At 42.8% G+C, this 23204-nt stretch overlaps 1 protein-coding gene and 1 pseudogene across 4 annotated transcripts in view; both read left to right on the top strand.

Moving 5' to 3' along the window:
• Window positions 1–23204, top strand: part of CDK8 (cyclin dependent kinase 8) — a 175721-nt gene that overhangs the window by 49196 nt on the left and 103321 nt on the right. For all 4 annotated transcript variants that reach the window (XR_012655043.1, XM_075061660.1, XM_075061659.1 and 1 more), the window contains exon 2: window positions 19996–20071. Coding sequence is in view for 2 of the 4 variants with exons in the window: in XM_075061660.1 (XP_074917761.1) it covers window positions 19996–20071 (76 nt within the window). In the remaining 2 variants the exon portion in view is untranslated. The remainder of the gene's footprint in view (window positions 1–19995; window positions 20072–23204) is intronic.
• LOC142046166 (U4 spliceosomal RNA) lies at window positions 14248–14469 on the top strand (annotated as a pseudogene).

The raw sequence follows: 23204 nt of genomic DNA, 5'->3' as shown, positions 1-23204 counted from the left end.
GCAGTATTGTAGCCATGTTAGTCCCCAGATAATAGAGAGAAGGTGGATGAAGTAAAATCTTTTATTGGACCAACTTATGTTGGTGAGAGAGAGAAGCTGTGGCACTTACAGAACTCCTCAGGTCTTGGAAACTTCTTGTCACTTCTAAGTACAATGTGGAACAGATTGTTTAGCATAAGTAGTTAACACACATTTCAAGACAGCATTCAAGGTGAGGTGGCCCGTTACCACCCCACAGTTGGAGGGGGTTGAAATGGGTTATAGATTGTAATTGGCCATAAATGTAGTGCCCTTATTCAGTCTGTGATTTTAGTGTTTAACAAAGTTTATGAATTTAGACTCCCAGGCTCATGTTTTGAAGGTGAAGTTGTGCAGGTTTCCTTTGAGGATAACGACTGATTGGGTCAGATATAGAGTGATTTGAGAACCACCTTCACCAAACAAGAACGCTGCACCAGAGAAGTAGATTGCATCATGGAACAGGCCACCCAAACATCATGAGAGAACCTGCTTCAACATCAAAATAAAATCCCATGCACATCCTCAGTGGAGTGATAGATGACAACATTGGAACCCATATGGGACAGCATCAAACAATTACAACCCATATTCAATGGGGACCACATCCTGAAAAATCTTTCCTGAACCTCCTCTTCTAGCCTTCAAAGAGAGCCCCTCCCCATTCTAAGCTCATCATCAGAAGCGAGCTCCCCACAGATGACACCAGCTCAAAGCAGCAGCAGATTCTGACAGAACAACAGACGCAAAATCTACAGACATCTTTCCACTGTTACAGTGATCAAGACATCCCCTTGATAGCCCACCTTTCAAGATCCTTGGATTCTACACATGCCTACTACAACTTGTAGTGCACTGAATGAGGTGTGTCACATGCCCCAATAGCAACTACGTGGGCAAAACCAGTCAGTCACTACACTCTTGAATGAACGCGCACAGGAAAATGATAAACAAAAACACCACATCACTTGTGAGTGAACACCTTTTCACAAAGTGATCATACTCACGTATCAGACCTCACCCTCAAAGGAAAACTGCCCAACACTTTCAAAAGATGAGCCTAGGAGCATAAATTAATAACTTTGCTAGACACTAAAAACCATGGACTGAATAGCGAGACTGGATTTATGGATTATTACAACAATCTATAACTCATTTACAACTCCACCCCCTCTCCCCCCGCCTATGACTGGAGGGGTGTTAATAGGCCATTTCACCTTGAATTGACCCTTGAAATACATGTTAACCACTTACGCTAAACAATCTCTTTCACCATGCATTTAACTGTGACACACACAGGACATGTTTAGGCTTACTGGGGATTGATGCTGCAGCGATCGATGCACTGGGGATCGATTTAGTGGGTCTTCCGTTGACTCCGGTACTCCACTGACATGAGAAGCATAAGGTAAATTGACGGGAGATTGTCTCCTGTTGACCTAGTGCGGCGTAAGCTAAGTCGACTCCAGCTATATTATTCACGTAACTGGAGTTGCCTAACTCAGGTCAACTTACCCTGTAGTGTAGAAAAGACCTCTGAGTTAGGCTATATCTACAGCAAAACTTATGTCGCTTAGGGGTGTGAAATAAACATCCTCCTAAGTGACATACGTTTCAGTGACAAGCACTGGTGTGGACAGCGCTATTTTGGCCAGAGAACTTCTTCTCCTCTTGCTGCTCATTGGGGGTGGTTTAATTATGTCAACAGGAGAGCTCTGTCTCATTGGCATAGAGTGGCTGCACAGGATCTTACAGTGAGCATCAGTACAGCCGTGCTGCTGTAAGCTCTCTAGTGTAGACATACCCTTAGTTTCCCAGACCTAAAGAAGAGCTCTGTGGAACCTTGACAGCTTGTCTCTCTCACCAACAGAAGTTGGTCCAATAAAAGATAGATAGGTAGGTACGTACATACATACATACAGATAGGTCAGGTAATATCTGAGTCAGACTCCATTTTGGATGTGAGGTTCTTTACCTTGTCTGTTACATCTTACCTCCATGTTCGACTAATATTCCAGCATGATAGGGTGAGAGAAGAGGGTTGTGAAATTTGGATGGTCTACCATTTCAAATACAAATGCCATGGTCAGTAGACTGGAGTACTGCTTTGGAGAGTTGGTTTGTCAGGGGAAAGGTTGCCTGACAGTAGTGTGATCTGGTAGGACTTTGGTCACCACAGAGTGACCTAATAAAGAAGACTGGTAGGTTTTAAAGGACAGGATCAGCTTTATTTGTGCAGTCTTCAACCATTTTTCATGCAGGAGCTCAATGCAGTGGGGAGTGAGGGGAGGGACAAAACCCTGCCTGCCTGCCTCAACACAAGACTTCTGAAGTAAGGGTGGTGAACTAGCATGAAGGGGATTGTGTTCATGATGTATGTTTTTCTATATGATTTGTACTTCCTGTATTTAAGTAAAGAACAGTCGTGTGTTAGACTTGCATGTAACAGATTTTTATAATGATCACTTACCACTTGTAGAGGTAAACCAGAAGGCTGGTGCTATGATGGAATTCTTGGGGATGTGTGGTGTTGAAGCTCTGAGGGAGTCTGAAAGGTCAACACTAATAAAGCACTTTCTATGCTGGTGCTTTTCAGCGCTAAAACATTTGTTGTTCAGGGATGTGGTTTTTTTCAAACCGCTGAACAATTAAGTTTTAGTGCTGAAAGTGACAGTGTAGACACAGCCTAATTCCAGGGACTGGGCATATAGCCATGTGGTCTAAACTCTCAGGATCTGCACCCTGAGTGTGCCTAGGGATTCCAAGACAAGAACAGGGACTACACTCCTTTCAGACTCCACGGGACTTAAAACACTGAGGGATAGGGTTACCATACATCTAGGTTTCCCAGACAGAGAATCAAAAAATAGGCAATGTCTGTGCAGATATTTCAAATAAGAGGCAATGTCCGGGGGTTTTGCCAAGCAGATGTTGCAGCTCAGAAAGAGTCTTACTTGGTCCACTTCCCAATTGGTGCTTTCCCTGTATCTGCATCTCATTGGTCCCTCAGAGTTGCTGGATCCTGCACACCCACGTCCGAGGAGGGAAAAGCCCCACGAAAAGGTGTTGATGGACGTATGTCTCTGCCTCTCTAATCTGTGCCAGCTGCCCTGCCACCATGACAGGGAGCAACACTGGCTACCCATCTCAAGAGTGAGTCCCCAGGTACCTCTTCCAGTACACACACACTCCCTCCAAATAAGCTTGCTCCCCCTCTAGCAGTTGTCCTCTGTTTGGGAACCTAAAAAATGGTAACCCTACCCAGGGATCCAGTGGTTAAGCAATGTGATGGGCCTTGAGAAAGGGGTACTCTGTGCCAAAAAATTAAAAATTCTGCACATACTATTTTAAAATGCTGCAAATCTTATTTAATACTACGTAATCATGGCAGTTTCAATTATTTTGGTAATTTATTTCAAAATACCTGTCAGCAAGTATGTCTGTAACAATACGGACACCCACAAAAATCCTCTCCAGGAGTAGAGTTAAAGAAACCCCTATGACAACCCAGTTCCTCTTTCTCTGAGTCCCCCCTCCCTCCCCAGCCAATACACCCAAACCCGCTCCCCTCCAAAGTCCAGGTGTGGTGCCCCCTTTGCCCAGATACTTGTACCCCCTTTCCCCCTGAGCCTAGCCGTGCCCACGGTCATGAAATAGAGATGTTTCTAGGGGGTCCTGCAGGGATCTGTTGTTTGCTTAATGTTAGTGGATTTTAAGGTTGAAAATGGAATGTGTATCTTTATTCAGGCTGACTTGCTGTTTATTCCTCTCCTCCTTCTGCTGTAAATGCAAGGCATGTTTCTTTGACTGTGCCTTCTTTAATATAAACATACATCAGTAAAACATTCTATGTCTACTGCATGCATTTCTCCCCCTGGGGAGAGGATGAGAGAACAGCACTTGACATTATTACCCTAGTCATATTGCTTAATGCACTACTGGAATGTGCTCAGATACTACAGTGATGAGCATTACAGAAGAACCCATAGAGAATAGAATAGAGCTTATAGGATCAGAGTTCCACTCCAGGGAAGTCTTCTTATAGGGTTGTTGTTCATGCCAGGAAGGGTTTCTCTGAGCATGACTCCTCAGGCTCTTCAGGGAGTGCTGGTGTCCGCTTTAGGTGCCTGGTCTACACACATGGTGAGCTAGGCTAAGACTTCAAGCCTAACTAGCCTGTTTTGGTTACTTGGCCTGTGATTAATACAAAACAGAAGTGCCAAAAATTGACTGTAAATGTTCCAATTTATGATTTACAGAAATCTTCTTTTCAGATCTGCAGCCACTTTCTCTGACACCTCCCCCTCCTCCCCCACCTGTACTTTGTATGTGCTTTATTTCAATACATTACTCTGCGGAGTACCAGTAGGAATGCTGTAGTTTAATTCTATATTAATTTCTCCATCATTGGTATTGAAGATTTGATCTTTAGAACTTGGATGTGTTGTGATAATGCCTGTAAATAAAATATAATAAAAATAAACAAAATATTTGTTTCTGGTTTCATTATTCAAAGTTTTGTGCTCTTCAGTGTTGAGGGGAATCCATGGCTATTAATTGTTTTTCCCTTATCTAGTTTTCCAGTGTATCTGAAAATTGAAATACCTCATAATTACTAATTTACTCCTAGTACTTGGTGTTTTAATATTTCATTGTTAATAACTAAACTGCTATTGATTATACAGTTTTTGGGGCGCTTGGTGTACTGCACTAGTCAGTTAATCGTGCAAAGATAAAATAGCTTATAGCAGAGATTCATTTCTAATTGGATGAGTAAAATCCAAGTTTTACAGTAGCTTAGAAGGAAGCTAGATGAAGAGACTTTTAGATTAGTACTGCTGAGACTAAATTACTTTGTTATTAATAATTGTATCTGTTCTTTAGGATGTTTTCATTCTAATACTGTAGATGTTAATGGGGTGCTTGAGTAGAACTTAACTCTCTCTCTAGTTATATGGGTGTGTGTGTGTATGTATGTATATGTGTGTATATATATATACACACACACACTGTAGTTATTAGAGAGTGAGTGTATTGGAATATTTATCTTTTATTTATCAAGATTTCTCTGTTCTTTAGGGGAGTGAGCACATTAGATATTTAAACACTTCATTAGAGTTGCTGTAGTGCAGACACTTCAGAGGGAAATGAAAATGAAGTCCCTTTGATGGGTTTAAGACAGAAGAGTATTCTTCTATCAGATAAGTAGTTGAAAACGTGGCTCTGTTTTAAGAAGCTGTCCTTAAAATGTGACAAATTTAATTTAAATTCCAAGAGAACTTTTTACTGTGTCTTAATATATGTTTTAGTTGGAATAACCACACATGACATCAATGCTTTTAAAGCTTCAGCACAATATTATGTCTCTTGCTGTTTTTTGACTTTACTTAATTTGACATTGATAATCAAATAATTTAAATAAAGGCCACATAGTAATATAGTGTCCTGGGTCCCAGTCAGGATTGGGGACTCATGTGCTGGGCATTGTACGTACATGCAGAAGACGAGTCCATTCACAAGGAACCTAATGTACAAAAGGTGAGATCCTACAAAGTTCAAAGCAATTCCTAGAGGTGCTTAGTACTCTATTCCTATTGACTACAATAGAAGTTGGGGGGTGCTCAGCACCACATGACAAGGCAGAATCATCCCTACATATGGGTGTAGGAAAACACCTTGGGGACTGGTAAGAATCAGAGTTTTGTAGATTACCTACATGTACAACTTTCAGCTCTGTATGCTTTTAAGTAAATGAATAGTAACTTTAATGGATCTCTTAACCTACGTAACAGTTAGCAATATGTATGTTTTTGGAACATTTGAAATCACTTTTTTTTTCTTTCCCCAGTGTTTGGCAACTATTTTGTTTACGTAACATTCTTTAGAAATATAGCTCATGCTCTTATGCCTATGGTAAAATATTTACACAATAATATAATACACAATACAAAATTACGTTAAAATAGAGAAAAATGGATGTTCTGTCAATACTGTAGGATATTTCTTTAACTAGTTCACCAGTCACTAAATTTTTTGTTTCATCTACAATCTCTACTAGCACTGTCATTACTTAGGTCTTTATATGGGTGGACATGGTAGCACGGCCTGTACTTAAGTTTGCCTGGCATTTTTGATTTCAAGACCCTGTTTGGTTTCTCACGTGCCGTGTGAAGTTATTTTTCAGCAATTTTGAATTTGTCACATTTTAATTTCATTGAATGTTTCTTTTTTGTGTTGAGATAGGAATAATGGAAGCTGTTGATCTACCTGCTCTCAACCAGTCATTATTTTACATGCTTGTATCCTATCCCCTCTGTATTCACCACCTTCCTAAGGTAAACAATCCCAGTCTTTTCTCTCTTCATATGAGTGCTTCCATTACAATTTTTGTTGCCATTCCATTCTCTGAATCCCTGCATATCCTAAAATCTTTTTTTAGACAGATAATCAGTAATACACACACAATTCCAGATGAGACCTTTGGGTGTGTAGTGGACCAGTGTTAATTAACATGGAGATCCTGATGATAGAGTTGTTTACATTAAGTATCAAAGATATGAAATGGGGAAGGTCTGCAGAAAAAAAAGAAGTATGGTTGATAACCAAATGATGGTTATTAAATTGTTAACCTTACAGTTTTAGAGAAGGAAAGCTTATTACTACTGCTTTACAAACATTTCTAGGTTTCAGATATGCCTTTAAATTACCAGGCTTTTAACTTTTTTTATTCAGGGATCTATTCCAACTCCTTTTTTAACTTCTGTGGATAGACTGAATAATCTGTTCCATTTAATGCTGTGCTAAAGTTCTCATTAATTTTGGTTTTCAAAACATAGTTAATATTTGTGCAGCATTGTCCATCTAAAATCTGTCACTGTTGCTTGATGGTTTTTTTACTTACGGAATCAAGATGTAAAGACAATAAAATTTAGAGTTTAGTATTCAGTTACAGTGGTTTTGCAAGTAGACTTACTTGCTCTATATGGTAATATGCGTTAGTAGTAGTTTCATAGCAAGTGAAAAGGAATTTTTTTAAATGTTTTTTGCCCCAAATATGCTAGCTTATTTACTTCATACCATTATAACTCTAGTAATACTCTCAGGACCAACATGGTAAGTGAACTTCCATTATTTCCTTCAGAGTCTATCAACTGCCCATCACCAGCGAGGACATTTCTTACACTTGTGTTGAAAATGCAAATCTATGAAATATTAAAGAAGTCATGGTTATTTTTGTGATTTGTTGATTACAAAGCTATTGATAAGAGTAAAAGAAAATTAGGTCACAAATTACCTTCTTTGATAGTCCTGCTACTGGATGAAGGATTGGTGAGCCAGAGAGTTGCCTTCCCTTTCTTGGGTGTTAGAGAGAGAGAGACTGTGCAGAGTTGACCTACCTCAGAGCCCCACTGCTGCAAGGGGGAAATGTAGTTGACAACATTTGTGAGCCTGCCAAGAACCCAGGATTGGGTTGACAAGCAATCACTTGTACTGACTGCTTCTGCTTATACTCGGCTGTAAAAGTGAGTTGTAAACTGATTTCAGATGACTTTGACTGTTTATCTTTTTTATAGCTCAATTTCTAAAAATACTGTTTTTCTGCTTTTTCCTGCCCATTAAAGGGTGGCCACCTTTCCTCTTATTTTAAAGGTTGTGTCTTACTTTGTGTCAGATAGCCCAGGTCCTGAGCAAGCCAATATATAAGGTACTTTGGCCCATATTTCAACAAGGTTCACACGTTGTAATAAAAACTTACCCTGAATAAAATATTGTTGGGTGCTTTTCTTTAACCTAAGATTGGTAATTTTTCACCATTGTCCCTAATTTCCTTCTCTAGGGACCTGCATTTGAAATTTACAATCTAAATTAGACTTTGCACAGCAAGGAAGGCAGTCCAAAAAAAAAAAGAGGGGAGGAGGAGGGGTTATAGAACAAGTGTTATCACACTGGAAGATAGAGGTAAACTCCTTTTTATGAATCTCTCTTGATACAGGTACTTAAAAAAATGTATCAAAATGTGAGGAAATGTATTGTAACACATGGTGACAGTGAGAGATGACCATTATGATTTGTTCTTGTATTTAGACACACATAAAAAGCTACATTACAAGAAAATTAGATTTGCAAAGTTAGGCTCTCAAATTGTGTAATATGTGAACTAAGATTGCTCATGTAATTGTAAGACCCCTTGTGCATATGCATTATGATAGTCTTTAATTACATGATCATATACTATTTTAGAACTCTTGTCTCATTCAGTGAATGAGATGCACAGTGCTCAGAGTGGGTAGCTATTCAGTATTGCTTTTTCTTAACTGAATGTGTGGCCCCAGAACATGTTTATTGCACACCAGTCAAATCCTGCACTCAATACAGTATTTTCTTATGATCTTTTCCATGGCAGTATAACAGTCACTGGGCTAACTGTGCCTCTAACTCCTCATCCAGTCTTTGAGTACACTGACTCTGACGCCTCAAGCTCTCCCCTCTGAGTGGAATCAGGTGAATCTCCCACTCACAGGGCCGCTGGGGGCGGGGAGGGGCAAGGGCCATTTGCCCTGGGCCCCGCAGGGGCCACCATGAGAATATAGTATTTTATAGTATTGCAACTTTTTTTTTGCTTTGCTCCAGGCTCCCTGAATCCTCTGGGCAGCCCTGCCCACTCAAACTCAGCTTTGGGATGCAGTCCCTAGGTGCTAACTGAGATTACCTCATCAGGCCTGACTTAAATTTAATACCAGCAGTTCTGCTCCCCTGGAACTATGCACAGTGGCATCCAATGACCAGACATCCTTTTGAAAGCAAAATATTGTTTAGAACCAAAGCATTTCAGAACTAAAATAAAAATAATAAACAGTCTGTACACATGCTTGCCTTCCCTAAGGCTTAACACCCTCTGCAAGCTTGGGAAGTCCCCAGCTGTTCAGACTCTCGCACAGAACCTGTCTCTGTCCATGTCAGGGTACGTCTACACTGCACGATTATTTCGAAGTAGTTTAAACCGATATTACAAAACCGATGTTATAAAATCGGTTTTGCGCGTCCACAGTGCGATCACAAAATCGATTGCTTGCGTCCATGGTCCAAGGCTACCATCGATTTCAGGAGTGGTGCACTGTGGGTGGGTAGCTGTCCTCAGCTATCCCATAGTTCCCACTTCCGTGTTGAAGACAGTGCCTGATGGGGCAGAAAACTGCCCGGGTGGTGCTGGGTACAGCCTCACCTCCCTTGTGAAGGCAGCAGACAACCCTTTGGCGCCTTTTTCGCGGATGAATTGAGCAAACGCATAGCACAGCAATCATGGACCCTGAGATCACAAACAGTATCCTGACGTTGCAACACTCGCATACTCTCTGTGCTGACTATACTGAACAATGAACTGCAAAGGCAGGAGGAGAGGAGGAGGCAGCTATTGCTGAGCGGCGACGACAGCGTGACGAATGAGGAGAATCTCTCCTAACCGCTGGCCCCAGCGTTTTGGAGCTACTGCTATTAACGGGCATCTACTACCCATTGAACGCCGAATTTGGCATGGGAAACAGCACAGACTGGTGGGACCGCATTGTTTTGACGGTGTGGGACGATTCGCAGTGGCTGCGAAACCTTTGCATGCGTAAGAGCACTTTCTTAAGAACTTTGTGACATGCTCCCGCCTCTGAACGCCGTAATACAAACATGAGCGCAGCCCTCACAGTGGAGAAGCGAGTGGCAATGCCCTCTGGAAGCTTGCGACCAGACAGCTACGGTCAGTCGGAAATCAATTGGAGTGGGCAATCTACTGGGGGGCGCAGTGATGCAAGTAGCCAAAGCAATCGTTAAAGCTGCTGCTACGAAGGTTGTGACTCTGGGAACTGCAGGTGATAGTGGTGGTCTGCTAATGGTTTTCCGAACTGTGTGGGGGCCATAGATGGAACCCATATCCCTCTCTGGCCCCAGAACACACAGGGCACCCAGTACGTGAACTGCAAGGTACTTTCAATGGTGCGCAAGCACTGGTGTGACCAACAAGGGACGTTCACCCAACCACGTGGGATGGCCAGGAAGGGTCATGACGCTCGCGTCTTCAGGAGCACTATCTGTTACGGCTCAGCAAGGGAATTACTTCCCAGACCAGAAAATAACCGTTGGAATTTCAAATGCCTATAGTTATCCTGGGGACCCAGCTACCCCTTGATGCCATGGCTAGAAGCCAAACACTGGCAGCCTGATAGTGGGAGACGCTGTTCACTACAGGCAGACAAGTGCCGGATGGTGTAGAATGTGCATTTGGCCGTTTAAAGGGTCGCTGCGATCATTACGTACTCGGTCAACTCAGCAAACCAATGTGCCGCTGTTATTGCGCTGCTAGTGCTCCACATCTTTGTGAGACTAAGGGGTTGCTGCTTGCTGTGTGCTCCACAATCTTTGTGAGACTAAGGGGGAGACATTTATGGCTGGGTGGGAGGCTGAGGCAAATCACCTGGCCGCTGAGTACGAGCAGCCAGAGACCAGGGCGATTAGAAGAGCACACCTGGAGGCGCTGCGCATCAGAGAAGCCTTGAAAACGAGTTTCAGCACGGCCAGGGTACGGTGTGACTCTGTTTGCTTCCCCTTGATGAACCCTCCGCACTTGATGGACTTATTCAGTGTAAGCAACCCACCCCCCCCTTTTCATTACAGGTTGGCGAAGGAAATAAATTCTGTATCGTTTAAAAATCATTTATTATTCATTAAAAGTAATTATGCATCTGTTAAAAATCATGAGTTTTTCCTTACTAGATTTCCCTGTAAGCAACCCACCCTCCCCTTTCGATGTATTCTGTATTACAAAGGAACTATAAAAAAAGGCAGAGAATTAGGAAGGTGTCCCTGGCTGCTGTGCTTTGGAAGGAGGGGGAGGGAAAGGCTATTAAGCACATTGTAGCGTAATTACAGCCTTTTCCTTGAACTCTGCAGGGGTGTGGAGGAGTAGGCGGGTGCAGAAAGCCTTCCCCCACGCGTTCTTACACGTCTGGGTGAGGGAGATATGGGACGTGGGCTTGCAGGGAGGTTATACAGGGGCTGCAGCGGCACTCTGCTACTGTGCTGCTCTTCCTGAAGATCCACCATGCGTTGGAGGATTTCAGTTTGAGAACGCAGCAGATCCAGCGTTGCATCTCTCCAACGCTGGTCTTCCTGCCTAGCCCTCTCAGATCGTTCACTGGCATCTTTCCTGTACTTTGCTACCCACATCCTTCCAATCATTCTGTTTATCCCTCTCATTGCGTGTTACTTCAATAATTCTGTGAACATTTCATCTCGCGTCTTCTTCTTCCTCCGCCGTATCACAGCACGCCCTCGTGATGGCATAGGGACTTCAGAGAAATGTGCAGCTGCATGGGGAAGGCAAACCAGGGTGATAAGTATGTGGAAAGATACCTTTTACAGAGCAATGATAGTACTCTTTCACATAGAACACTATCCACCTTACAGAGCACATGTGATCTCTATACAAGGTCGCATTTTGTATCGTTTAAATATTCAGTGTCTGTGTGACTGGTGTGCACACACACAGACGCAGGTACGGCCAACCGTACGTCCACGCGGCGATGGTAAGTGAGGCTTTAAAATTTTGACTTCTCCGCCGTTCATATACACAGTGATCTATATGATGCCTTGCTCCTGTTAAGAGGAACCTGCAAAGCCCAAACCCCCTCTTTCACATCCACCAACAGCGCATGGCTCCTATCATATACGATCGCTGCTAGTGATCACCCTACATCACCCCCCGCAGCGCGTTGCTGGTAGCAGGGAAGAATCCTGCTTGCCAGACGCTGAAAACTCGTCGCTATCCTCCTCCCATCCCCCCGCTCTGGCCAGTAGCAAAATCGCCATGTCTGCCCCCTATTTACATTCCTGATGTTTCTACAAGGTAACAATGGATGATATCTCTCTCCTGACAATAGCACCGCAGGAGGCAGATCGTTTGTTTATGCAATGCCTTCAGTGCAATGCCTTCAATGCCTGCAGTACCAAATGTCTTGCAAAATGCATGGCGTTGAAAAGTTACCTACTATGGGGGAACGGAGAAGGCTGTCTTGGCCAGAAATGTTCTCATATAGCATAGGGTTTTTGAGTTCCTCCACGATCGATTCATGGAGATTAATTTGGAGGATTTTCGCTCCATCCCCAGACATGTTAACGAAATTTTCCTGTAACAGTAATGGCTGCGACTGCAGCAAAAGCCCTGGTGTCAATGCGATCTAAAAAACCATCTTGTTTTAATCCGTGTTTGGTACAGAATGAAGGGACACTTACCGGAGGTCGCTTCCATGGCTTCACTGTCTGGGCTTCTCGCTTGGGAGCGCAGGGACTGTAATTCTTGGGTCTCAAAAAGATCCTGGCTGTTGGGGTTTACGGACTGCTGTGTGCTATCACCACGGTCATCTTCATCCTCAATTCGTCTCCATCTTCCCCCTCGGCTACATCCTCAGAAACACTTGATATTTCAATCCCAAAGTCTGAATCCACGGACAGGGGTGGGGCACTGGTAGCGCTGAACCCCAAAATTGCATGTAGTTCAGCATAGAAGCGGCATGTTTTCGGCTCAGAGCCTGACCTTCCGTTTGCTTCTCTGGCTTTCTGGTAACCCTGTCTAAGTTCCTTCACTTTCACTCGGCACTGAAGGGAGTCTCTGCTGTGCCCTTTATCAGCCATAGACTTTGAAATTCTTTCAAAAACTTTTTCATTTCGTCTTTTGGAACGCAGTGCTGTGAGCACTGAGTCCTCACCCCAGATAGCGATCAGATCCAGAACCTCCTGTGTGGTCCAAGCTGGCGCTCTTCTTCGATTATCAGGAGACTGCATTGTGACGAGTGCAAATGAGCTCTGTGTGGTCACCTGTGTGTGCTGACCCTACACGGTGGACAATCAGGAAATGGAATTTCAAAAGTTCGCGGGGATTCAGGCTTTTTCCTGTTTACCTGGCCAGTGCATCACAGTTTAGTGTCCGATGCTATCATGAGTGCCCCTGTGACAATGGTTCTGAAACCCAAATTGGGAGTGGCTCACTTGGGGCAGAGTCAATCGCTCCCTTCTGTTTCTAAAAATTGAGTATGTCCTGCCTGGACTGTCATAGCCCCACGACTGCCTGCCTCCAAGTGCCCCCCCCCCCCCCCGGTTTATGTCACGAATAAGTCTATGTTTCTTATTCTTGTATTCCTCACGACTGCATGACAGAAATGGGGGGTGGGCCCTGCCACAGTAGCTGCGGAGGGTTGGAGAGAAGGTGAAGCAATGGTTGCGGTTCTTGCCGGGGGAAACCCTGTTAATACAGCCACGGAGTAGCTGCGCTCTTCTAATACACTTGACTCTTCCTTCAGAGGAGTAGCCGTGTTAGTCTGGATCTGTAAAAGCAGCAGAGAATCCTGTGGCACCTTATAGACTAACAGACATCTGTTAGTCTATAAGGTGCCACAGGATTCTCTGCTGCTTTGACTCTTCTTGTAGTCAGGACTGACTCTATTTTTTAGACAGCATAAGGGAGGGATTGACTCAGTGGCCAGTGAGTCAATCCCAAGTTTGCTTTTGCGTTGCGCCCCCGGCTGATTTTAGCCAGGGGCACTCATGATAGCAGCGGACAGTTCAGAGAAGGAGAGATAACCGTCATGTCATTGCCAGTTTTCTCTGGCAGTAGACGGTACAGAACGACTGGTAACCATCTCTGCTATCATTGCAAAAGCAATTGAATGCTGGTGTGTAGCGCTCGAGTGTCGCCTCTGTCTCCACGGCATCTAGTACACAAATGGTGACGGGAAAAACAAAAAGCCGACGGTCTCTAGTGCTGCCGTGCTATTGTTTCTGCAAGGGCAATCCAGGAGAAAAATGTGCGAAAGGACTGTCTGCTGATGTTTTCCCGGAGCAAGGAATGACTGACGACATTTACCCAGAACCCCCGCGTGACCATTAACATTAGCCATCAGGGGGCCGGGGGATCATGGAGGACGGAAAGGGGTGCTGAGGACTCCGCTATCCCACAGTCCTCAGCAGTCTCGTAAAACTATTTGCATTCTTGGCTTAGCGCCCAGTGTCTGTAGCTTACAACACGGTGTCTTTTATGGTTCACGGAACAGCTATTCAGTTCTCTTCCCCTACCCAGCACGAGAAATGAAAGTTAAATAAAGCAATCCTTGAGTACTTACAATGTCATGTCACCCTCTTTGTACTGAATGCTACTGATAGAGGCGAATCTGCAGCACTGAAGAGCATTAGAGCTTTGCACAGTGGCAGTATCATAACCAATGAAGTTAATCTGAGGTGTGATTATTGCTACTTGAAAATCTCGCTCCTCTCCCCCTTCCTGGTGGTAGATGGTACAGTACTACTGTAGACAGCAGAAACTGTTACCATCTCATCTCTTTTTGTTACACTCACCAGTAAATGGGACAGAACGGATAATAACCCTGTGTAAATTTTTGAAAGAAAATGGGATTAACTCACTTGGGACTGAGTCAATCCTGCCCTTTACGGTTATATAAAAATAGAGTCAGTCCAGACAAGAATAGGATACAGTGTATTAAAATCAGTGTAGCACAGCACAGCTGCTCCGCGTCAGTATTCACAGAGGGAGCCGCTGCAAGTAACGCAACCGTTGCTTCCACCTACCTGGGCTACCACAGCAGTGCCCCCCACCCATTGTTGGCATGATGTTATGAAGAATGCATGAAAGAATCACAGAGTAGTTACTGAGATCAAATGAGGGGAGGGAGCCACCATGGGCTATGACAGTCCATGCAGTTCAGAATCTTTTCTTTACGCAAGAGAGGAAGGGGTCTGATGAAGCTCAGCCCCCAGGTGATAAGATGAAGACAGTTACCAGGCGTTCTGTACCATCCACTGTCAGAAAAAGGGAGTCATTCCCATTTCCCATTTCACCGGAGCGCCGGCCACACTCAGCGGAAGCACTCACGGCGGCCGCTAACCCTGGGGAGGGGCCGAGAGCGGATACTGCTCTTCACGCAGCAAGCATCAGCGTCTGCCAGCAGCTTCAGTTACCAGAGGGTACATTTACAGTACTCAAGGATTATTATTTCACTTTTGTTTACGCGGCTGGAGGGGGGATAAATGACAGCGTTCCGGTGAACCAGCAAGACACGTGTATTACGCTGCAGACATTGGGCGCAGCAGTCCAAAATGCAAATAGTTTCAGAGACGCGCTGGTGGAGACTGGTAGCTGCAGTCTCATTCTCTCCCTCCCTCCATGGACCATCGTTGAGTGTCTGGTTTCCGTTACGGTTGTCACACCGTGTGTATCCTGTAGTTTATTTTTCAAAGCGCTTTGGGCATTTCCTGTCTTTAACGGAGCTCGTGAAAACCTGATTGTCTCATCGAACAGCATCAGAACTAGTTTCTGTAAGGTTCAATGCAGGAGCTACTTTTGCATTTGAACTGCATAGACCGTGGTATCCGAGCTCGACAGTGAAAGCAGGAAAATGTCGTAAAGCTCTCGGGGATCTCCTGTTTACGGCACTCCAGTTCGGATTGCGGCCAGAGCGGTCCATGGTGCATCTGTTCTGCCTAGATAATAGGCCAGTGACAGACGATCCAGTGTATCAGAGAGCACAGGTGCTCGTGTTATATTCACAGGGTTTCCCTGCAAGAAGCGCACCGTTGCTTTCCTCACTCCTTCCCTTCCTGGCTACCGTGGCAGTGCCCTCTCCCATTGTGTCATGAAGATGTAGGATAACAAGAATAAGACACAGAGACTTGTTAGTGAGAACAATGAGTCGGGGGGAGGCAGTTGGAGGCAGCGTCTGTTCTGAGTCCAGGCAGGATGACTCTATTTTAAGACACATAAGGGAGATGACTCATTGCAAAGCCGAGTCAATCCTAAAATATCAAATGTGAATTGCAAAAATTTTCAGCCCCCAGTTTCAATGATTAGCTGTTATAGCCGTTCTGTCCTATCTACTGCTAGCAATGTTGCCCTCGAGTTGACAATTTAGTGTGGTTCTCCCTGGATGGTAGGCAGTCCTGCAGAACCGTCTACCACCAGAGAGGAGGAGATGGAGAGGAGCGATACTGCTTCAGTGTAGCGTCGTCTACACAGCAATTCATACACATAGGGTGAACACGAAAGTAGTCAGGAATGATTTCTTTCCATTTTTGTTTCACGTGGTGGTGGGGAAAGAAACTGAAGGAGCTGTCCCTGCACCGGGCAGACACTGTGTTGCACCTACAGACATTGGGAGGCCAGCAAGAATGAAAATTTTCAGAGCTGCTGTGGACTGTGGGATAGCTGGAGTCCTCAGTCACCCTCCCTCCCTCATGAGCGTCCATTGAGTCCTCTGGCTTCACGCTTGCTTGTCAACGCAGCGCTGTGTATCTTGTGTTTTTTATTCAAGACGCTTTGGCATTTCGTGTTCTGTTAACGGAGCTGGATACAACAGATTTGTCTCCATCAGCGATCGACCTAGTACTCCGTAACGTCCATGCTGAGCTCTTTTTGGATGGAGACTGCACGCCAAGCGGCTATCAGAGTCCCGCTGGGACGAAGCAGGAAATTAATTCAAAAGTTCGCGGGGCTTTTACACTGTTTACCTGCCCGCTGCGTCCGAGTCAGATTTCTGTCAGCGCGCGTAGTGGCAGCCTCTGGGAGCGAACGGAGGCAATAACGTCGATTCCGTCCACGAACCTAATCGGGTTATATATCGAATGTAGAGCTACTCCTCTCGTTTGGAGGAGTTCTGAAATCCGATTTTAGGAGGCGGTTAACCTCGATATAATGAGACGTGTGTGAACGGATTACAGCGTTAAATCGGTATATCGGCCATTAAACCGATTTTAAGTCGCAGTGTAGACCTGGCCTCAGTCTGTTTCCCCAGACAACAGTTCACTGACAGTTCCCCTTTCAGAAAGTCTGTTTAACCATTTAGGGTTCCTTTGACCTCTTAAAAGCAGCTAAGAGTCCTGTGGCACCTTATAGACTAACAGACCTTTTTTGGAGCATGAGCTTTCGTGGGTGAATACCCACTTCGTCGGATGCATCCAACGAAGTGGGTATTCACCCAGGAAAGCTCGTGCTCCAAAAGGTCAGTTAGTCTATAAGGTGCCACAGGACTCTTAGCTGCTTTTACAGATCCAGACTACCCCTTTGATCTTTGACCTCTTGGCTCCCAGCCTTGGCCAAACAGCTATAAAACTTTGGAAGGAGTGTGGAGTAATGTTTTCATTAACAGCCTGGCAGTTGTCTTGTAATAACTCATGTTTATTGGGAGGCTGCTTTTCTAGAGCTATGGTGTTGTCTTCCTGCTTGTTTTCCCATTAGTTCCCATTAAAGTAAACCAATACTACTTTGAGTAATGGTCCCTGTTGTAGTCCATTGAGGCTTACATATGTGTCTGGAGTTGGAGAATTTGAAAGTAGTGTCCATTGGTTTGCTCAGGTGCCCTGGTTCGCCTCATGCGTCTGTCTGAGGTGATAAAAGGCAGGGCAGACTGACCATCTCCAGTTCCTTCTCATTGCTGCACGGTCCAGACTGGAACTCTGTCATTGTTTCTGATGCACTTCTAAAAATGGTAGTTGTACAGAGTTTTATAGTAGTTTTATTTTTCTTAGTTTTAATAGTTTCATAAAATCATTATATAGCAACAACATGTCTGCCACAGTCACTACACTAAGGTATCTGAGTGTTTCACAAATAACTTCTTTTTTTTCTTTGCAGCATCTCTGTGAAATAAGATGACAGCATTTCCTCCCATTTTACAGGGAACTGAAGGACAGGAATATTAAAGACCAAAACTGTCCACTAATTTTAAGAGACCAATTTGAGATTGGGCTTTATTTTTATTTCAGAATATTTAGCATTTGTGTAGCACTTTATATGTTCAGAACATAGCTCTAGTAACTTTATTTGCAATTGTGAGTGCTGAGTACTTCTGCAGATCAGGCTCCAGGTGTCTCAAGGCATGCAGAAAATGAGGAACATACTGTGACCACCTGTGAAAAGTTTGGAGTCAGTGACTTGCCCAGGACCACCAATAGATTCTGTTGAAGAGGCAGGGATAGAATCTGGTGGTCCAGTGTGGATTTGACTGTCATAACCACCAGACCATCCTTTTTCTTCCTGCAGTCCTTTGCCTCATTCAGTACATACTTTCCAATTTCTGTAATACAGTAGGACCTCAGAGTTATGACAAGCTGACCACAGTCCTCATTTGGAACCGGAAGTACGTAATCAGACAGCAGCAGAGACAAAAAAAACCCAAAAAAGCTAATGCAGTACAGTACTGTGATAAATGGAAACTACTAAAAAAAATAAGGGGAAAGCAGTTTTTTTCTTCTGCATAGTAAAGTTTCAAACCTGTATTAAGTCAATATTCAGCTCTAAACTTTGAAAGAAAAATCATAATGTTTTATTCAGTGTTACGAACAACCTCCTTTCCTGAGGTGTTTTTTAATTCTGAGGTTCTGCTGTATACAAGTAACTGTATCACTCACTCTGCTGTCTTGACTAATTGCTTGATTATTGTCCTTCCTACGCACTGAATGAGGTTACGGGTCCTGTGGAAACAACAGTATAAGCTAGTTTAATTAAAGACTATCATAATATTTATGAACAAAGGGGCAAATTAAGGCTTCACAACTGCTGCAAATAACTGAGGGATGTTGAGAGTCATGAGTCCTGGATTCTATTCCAGGTTTGAGAGGAGAGAGTTCTGTAGTGGTGTTTTTCTTCCTTCAGCATGTCCTACTTTTGCTTTTATCCCCTAGCTGTCCCTCTTTAGCCTGTTCTCCTCTGCTGCTTTCCTCCTCCTCCTCTGTCCTGCCTTAGCTTGCTGCTATCTACCCCAGCCCGCCTTTGTCATTGTCTTTTTTGAACAAGTCAGTTACTCTCACCTTCTCTGTTATTACTTGGGAGCATTGATAGCACAGGAGAGACAGTCTGTCTGTTGTCAGTTCCAGTTCCCAAGGCCATAGTGGCCCTGGCTGTTGGAAGGAGTGGTTGAACAAAAAGTCCAGCTCAGCTCTGGATTGGAACATGCTTACTAGCTGGGTGCAAGTGGAGCATACTTTGGGTAGACAGAATCTTCAGAGAATAATTCTCTAGCCTGTTACAAACCCTTCTGAAGCCTGTGCAAACAGATTGGAAACACTGTTTTACTTAGTGTCCTGGGTTCCACCTCATAGTGCTCCTGGGACAGGAAAGACCCTGATGGTGTGTGTGCGGCTTAAAGACCTGACTTCCCAGAGGTCCCGGGCAGGTAGCCCTTTTCCCCCATTGCTTCTTGTAACTGCAGCTGCTAACAGGCTTCAACACCAAATATAAAAATAAAATAAATAGCTTGCCCGCCCCCCTTCTCCGGTATTTCACATTTATTAATGGTGAACTAGAAGAATCTTCAGTTTGCAGGTCTGAACAAAATGCTGAAGTTACTGCTGGGTTTTAAACTGCTTCAAGGATTTGATTGTTAGGAACAGGTTTTTAGTATGAAATTTTAGTTTTTGAGGTTTGGAGGAAGGGGAAGATAAGTTTCCTTACATGCAAGTTTTAATGAATTTAATGTACCTCTTGGGATATACAAGTATGCATGATTGTTCAAAATCTGTACTTTGAGTGTTCCAGAGTAATACATTTTATTTCTATGTAAGCTGATGTACTTGTAATTTTATCATCTAACAAATTGTTTATAACGCAGATTTCTTCACTGAAAGACTAACTTCTCATATGCGATAAATGTAAAATTATGTATTCTTGAAGTCATTGTACTGAATAGGACCGAAAAATGTTTTCTAATATACTGTCTACTTGTATTTGAGGTTATCAGTCCAGCTGCTGGTAGTTAATATAGCTTAGTTCTTATTTCTAAGGTAGCAAGCAGGACATTAAAAACTACAAAAGGATCAAAAGAACATGATTTACAGAACTTGTGTTGATTGGAAGCTGTTATCTGAGTAGTGCATAAGTTTCCTCTGAATGCACATAGCAGTGTTTTAAAAACTTCTTTTCTTCTTTCACAGGAAAGATGATAAAGATTATGCTTTAAAACAAATAGAAGGTACTGGAATTTCTATGTCTGCATGCAGAGAAATAGCAGTAAGTAACAGTCTCTTTTTTTTATTATCAGTAGGATTTTAATAAAGTATTTTTTAAGTGAATGCATCTTAATTTAATGGTTTAGTTTCAAAATGAATCACCTACCTTTCTAAATACAGAAGAAAATCTTAACTTTGAGGTTTAAAGTAAACCTAATTCCCTTATATAAGATTTTGTTAATTTTTTTTGCTGAAGAGTGGTGCAATTCCTAAATTAAATTTTATTATTGCATATTTAAGCATAAATCATAATTATCTGTACTTCTGAATGCATGTTGATTAGTACTGGAAATAAATGTGTGATTTTTCTCTTTATTAAAATAGTGACTGTCTAAACTCTGTTATATTTGTCATTACTGTTCATTACAATAAATGTGGGTATAATGGTTTAATTTAGTTCACATTTAATTTCCTTTCCCATTCAAAGACTTGTACCCTTAAAAGTAATATAGCTATATCTGATTGCAAGGGGAGAGCTCAAAACAAATTTCCAATATCTTCAGTTAGCAGATATCACATGCAATATTGTGTTTAGATATTATCTCTGTTCTGTGATTTGTTTTTTTTTTTCTGGTCTAATATTTAAAGAGCAAAATCATAGCCATACATTTTAATGCAAATAATATAAAACTTCAGTGTAAGACAGAATGTGTGCATCCTGTAAATATTGTATTATTCGTATAGAACATCATTTTTTTAGATTTGCCAGTGCACCAGATCCACTTGATGATATTAAGACCCTTTAATTATTTAAATGTCAAGAATTTGGTGATTCACTAATCTTCAATAAACATGGTTTTTCTTTGGTTAAATGAGTTGTCACTTCATAAAATACAAACTCATGAATCTTTAAATATATGTTTGTTCAGGATCATTTTTGTGTGGATCCTTTGAATTCTTATTTTGTTTCCAAATGGTTTCTTAATGGTGCAGAATCATTCTGTTTGTGGATGCAGATAATTGACAGTTCTGATAGAAACATCTTCCTGAAATTAATGCTTAGTTTTTTTAATGAAAAGTTGATATGAGAGAGGTGAGGTGCGATGCTTTAGATTTCAATAATTTTATTACTTTAAAATACAATTCTAATCTTATATTATCTATGTCATTGGTAATAAAGACCTAAGCCAAGACTTTGAGACATGACTAGTGATTTTTGGATGCCTAGCCTAAGACATCTTAAAGAGTACAGACTTTAGAGAATAAGTGCTCAATAGCACTTGCCAAAAATCAGTCCACTCTACTGCACCTCAAGTTAGGAACTCAAACACTAAAGGTCTCCCTCCTTCCTCTCAAAGAAATCTCCAGTCACTTTTGGAAAACTTGACCTTTTCTTAAAAGTGGAAAATCCTAGGTGTATTTTTATTTGTTTTATTTTATTAACTTGTTGTGGATATGATGGTGTGACATAGAACTGTGTAAGACTGTGAAGGTTCATTAAAGAGTTTTGGTGAGAGACTCAACATGTTATGAAATAACGTTCTGTACATACATAGAACGCTGCTATTGTTTAAGGTTTCTTGATACTTCCCGTTATAAGATCCCATTCTCAGTTGCTTGTAACTTTGCCAAACTGTAGCCATTTGGGATGAAGTTTCCCATACTAGGTATCTGCCTCAGACTGAGGTTGTTTTGGAAAGTTTCAGCTAAAACAGTTCAGGTTTTTTAAAGAAAGATTAGGTGAAGATAACTCTTTTTTGCCAGTGTTAAACAATGCTCATAATAGTTGCACCAAGAAGCTATAGTGCGTTCCTGATTTGGAGCAGGGTCTTCACATTTGGTAGAGGGAGTCACCCTTGTGATACGAATGTGCTGTTGCTGTGTCCATGAAAAGTCATCTAAATTTGGCCAAGTTTTGAGTCTCTGAAAATGTCAGTTTGCACAATAGAGACTTGTTTGGCTACCAAATTCTCCAAAGAGTCTAGTTTTGAACATGCTCCATCCCAGGGCTGCAGGGATTGAACAGGACTTTTCCTGGAATTGCTCTTAGACACCAGGGTCCACTGTAGTGCCAGCTGTTTGGAACTGAGAGTGGGGAGATGCTCACAGTGCTCTTTCTGACTGAATCCAGGAACTAAGGAGAAAGCACAGTAGTGGGATGCAGAGGGATCAGAGAAAGGGGTGGGAGGGTGAATGGATTGTAGGAGCCAAAGGGTCAGGAGGAGCAGAAGGGGTAGGTAACGCAGCTAGGTGGGTAGGGCCGAGGGAGACAGGCAGTGAGTAGAAGGGCTTGGAATTGAACCTCAAAGTCATCAGTTGCTGTATTCCTTTGATGTCAGCAAATAGCTGTGAAACCTACAGGCAAACTGTCTCATCCTTCTTCCAGGGATTGGGTCACAGAGAATAACAACCAGCTGGGGCTTCCATTAACTCCGTTTAAATCAAGTGAATTAGAAGATTACTGTTAGCAGTGCCTACCATATGCTAGGCATTGTCTTAACACACAGGAAGAACAGTCCCTGCTGCTTTCTCAGACCCTCCGTCCCATCCCTCTGCCCTCCCAAATGCTATATTGGGGCATCCTGTTAAGTTTCGTGCACTAATATTTGTTGAATTATCCAGCTGTGGATCTAAAGCTGGTTAATTCTAACTCTTCTTATGATCCAAGCTGAAGAGGTATGGTTCCACAGTATGGAACTTCTGTTTTTCAATTAAAAAAAAAAAAAAGAAATTTCCTTAAAATTACCTTTTAAAAAAATGTCCAGAGAATCCAATTCTCCAGGGTAGCAATCAGCTGCCTTAAGTGTGTGACCATTCTTTCCTGCAATCCACTGCCTCATTCACTACATTCCATCCATCACTTGCAGCAAGTGAAACAGGGGTCCTGTAGAGAAGTCTCCTTCAATACACAACCCTTATTTATCCCCAGAACGTCAACCATTGTGTGCATTGATTGGGTCTGGGTTCCTGAGAGGGAAAAATAGTATGTGACCATATAATTAAAGACACTGCTGTCATAAACAGATAGCTAAGGGTTAATGTTTCTTTTACCTGTAAAGGGTTAACAAAGGGAACCAAACACCTGACAAGAAGACCAATCAGGAAACCGGATTTTTCAAAGTTTAAGGGAGGGAATTTGTGGGTTTTTCTTGGTCTTGTGTCTGTCTGTTCTGTGCTCTCTCAGCTATGAGAGG

This window comes from Chelonoidis abingdonii, chromosome 1 (assembly GCF_003597395.2).
Source record: "Chelonoidis abingdonii isolate Lonesome George chromosome 1, CheloAbing_2.0, whole genome shotgun sequence".
NCBI lineage: Eukaryota > Metazoa > Chordata > Testudines > Testudinidae > Chelonoidis > Chelonoidis abingdonii.
This window is presented reverse-complemented; position numbering and strand designations above follow the sequence as displayed.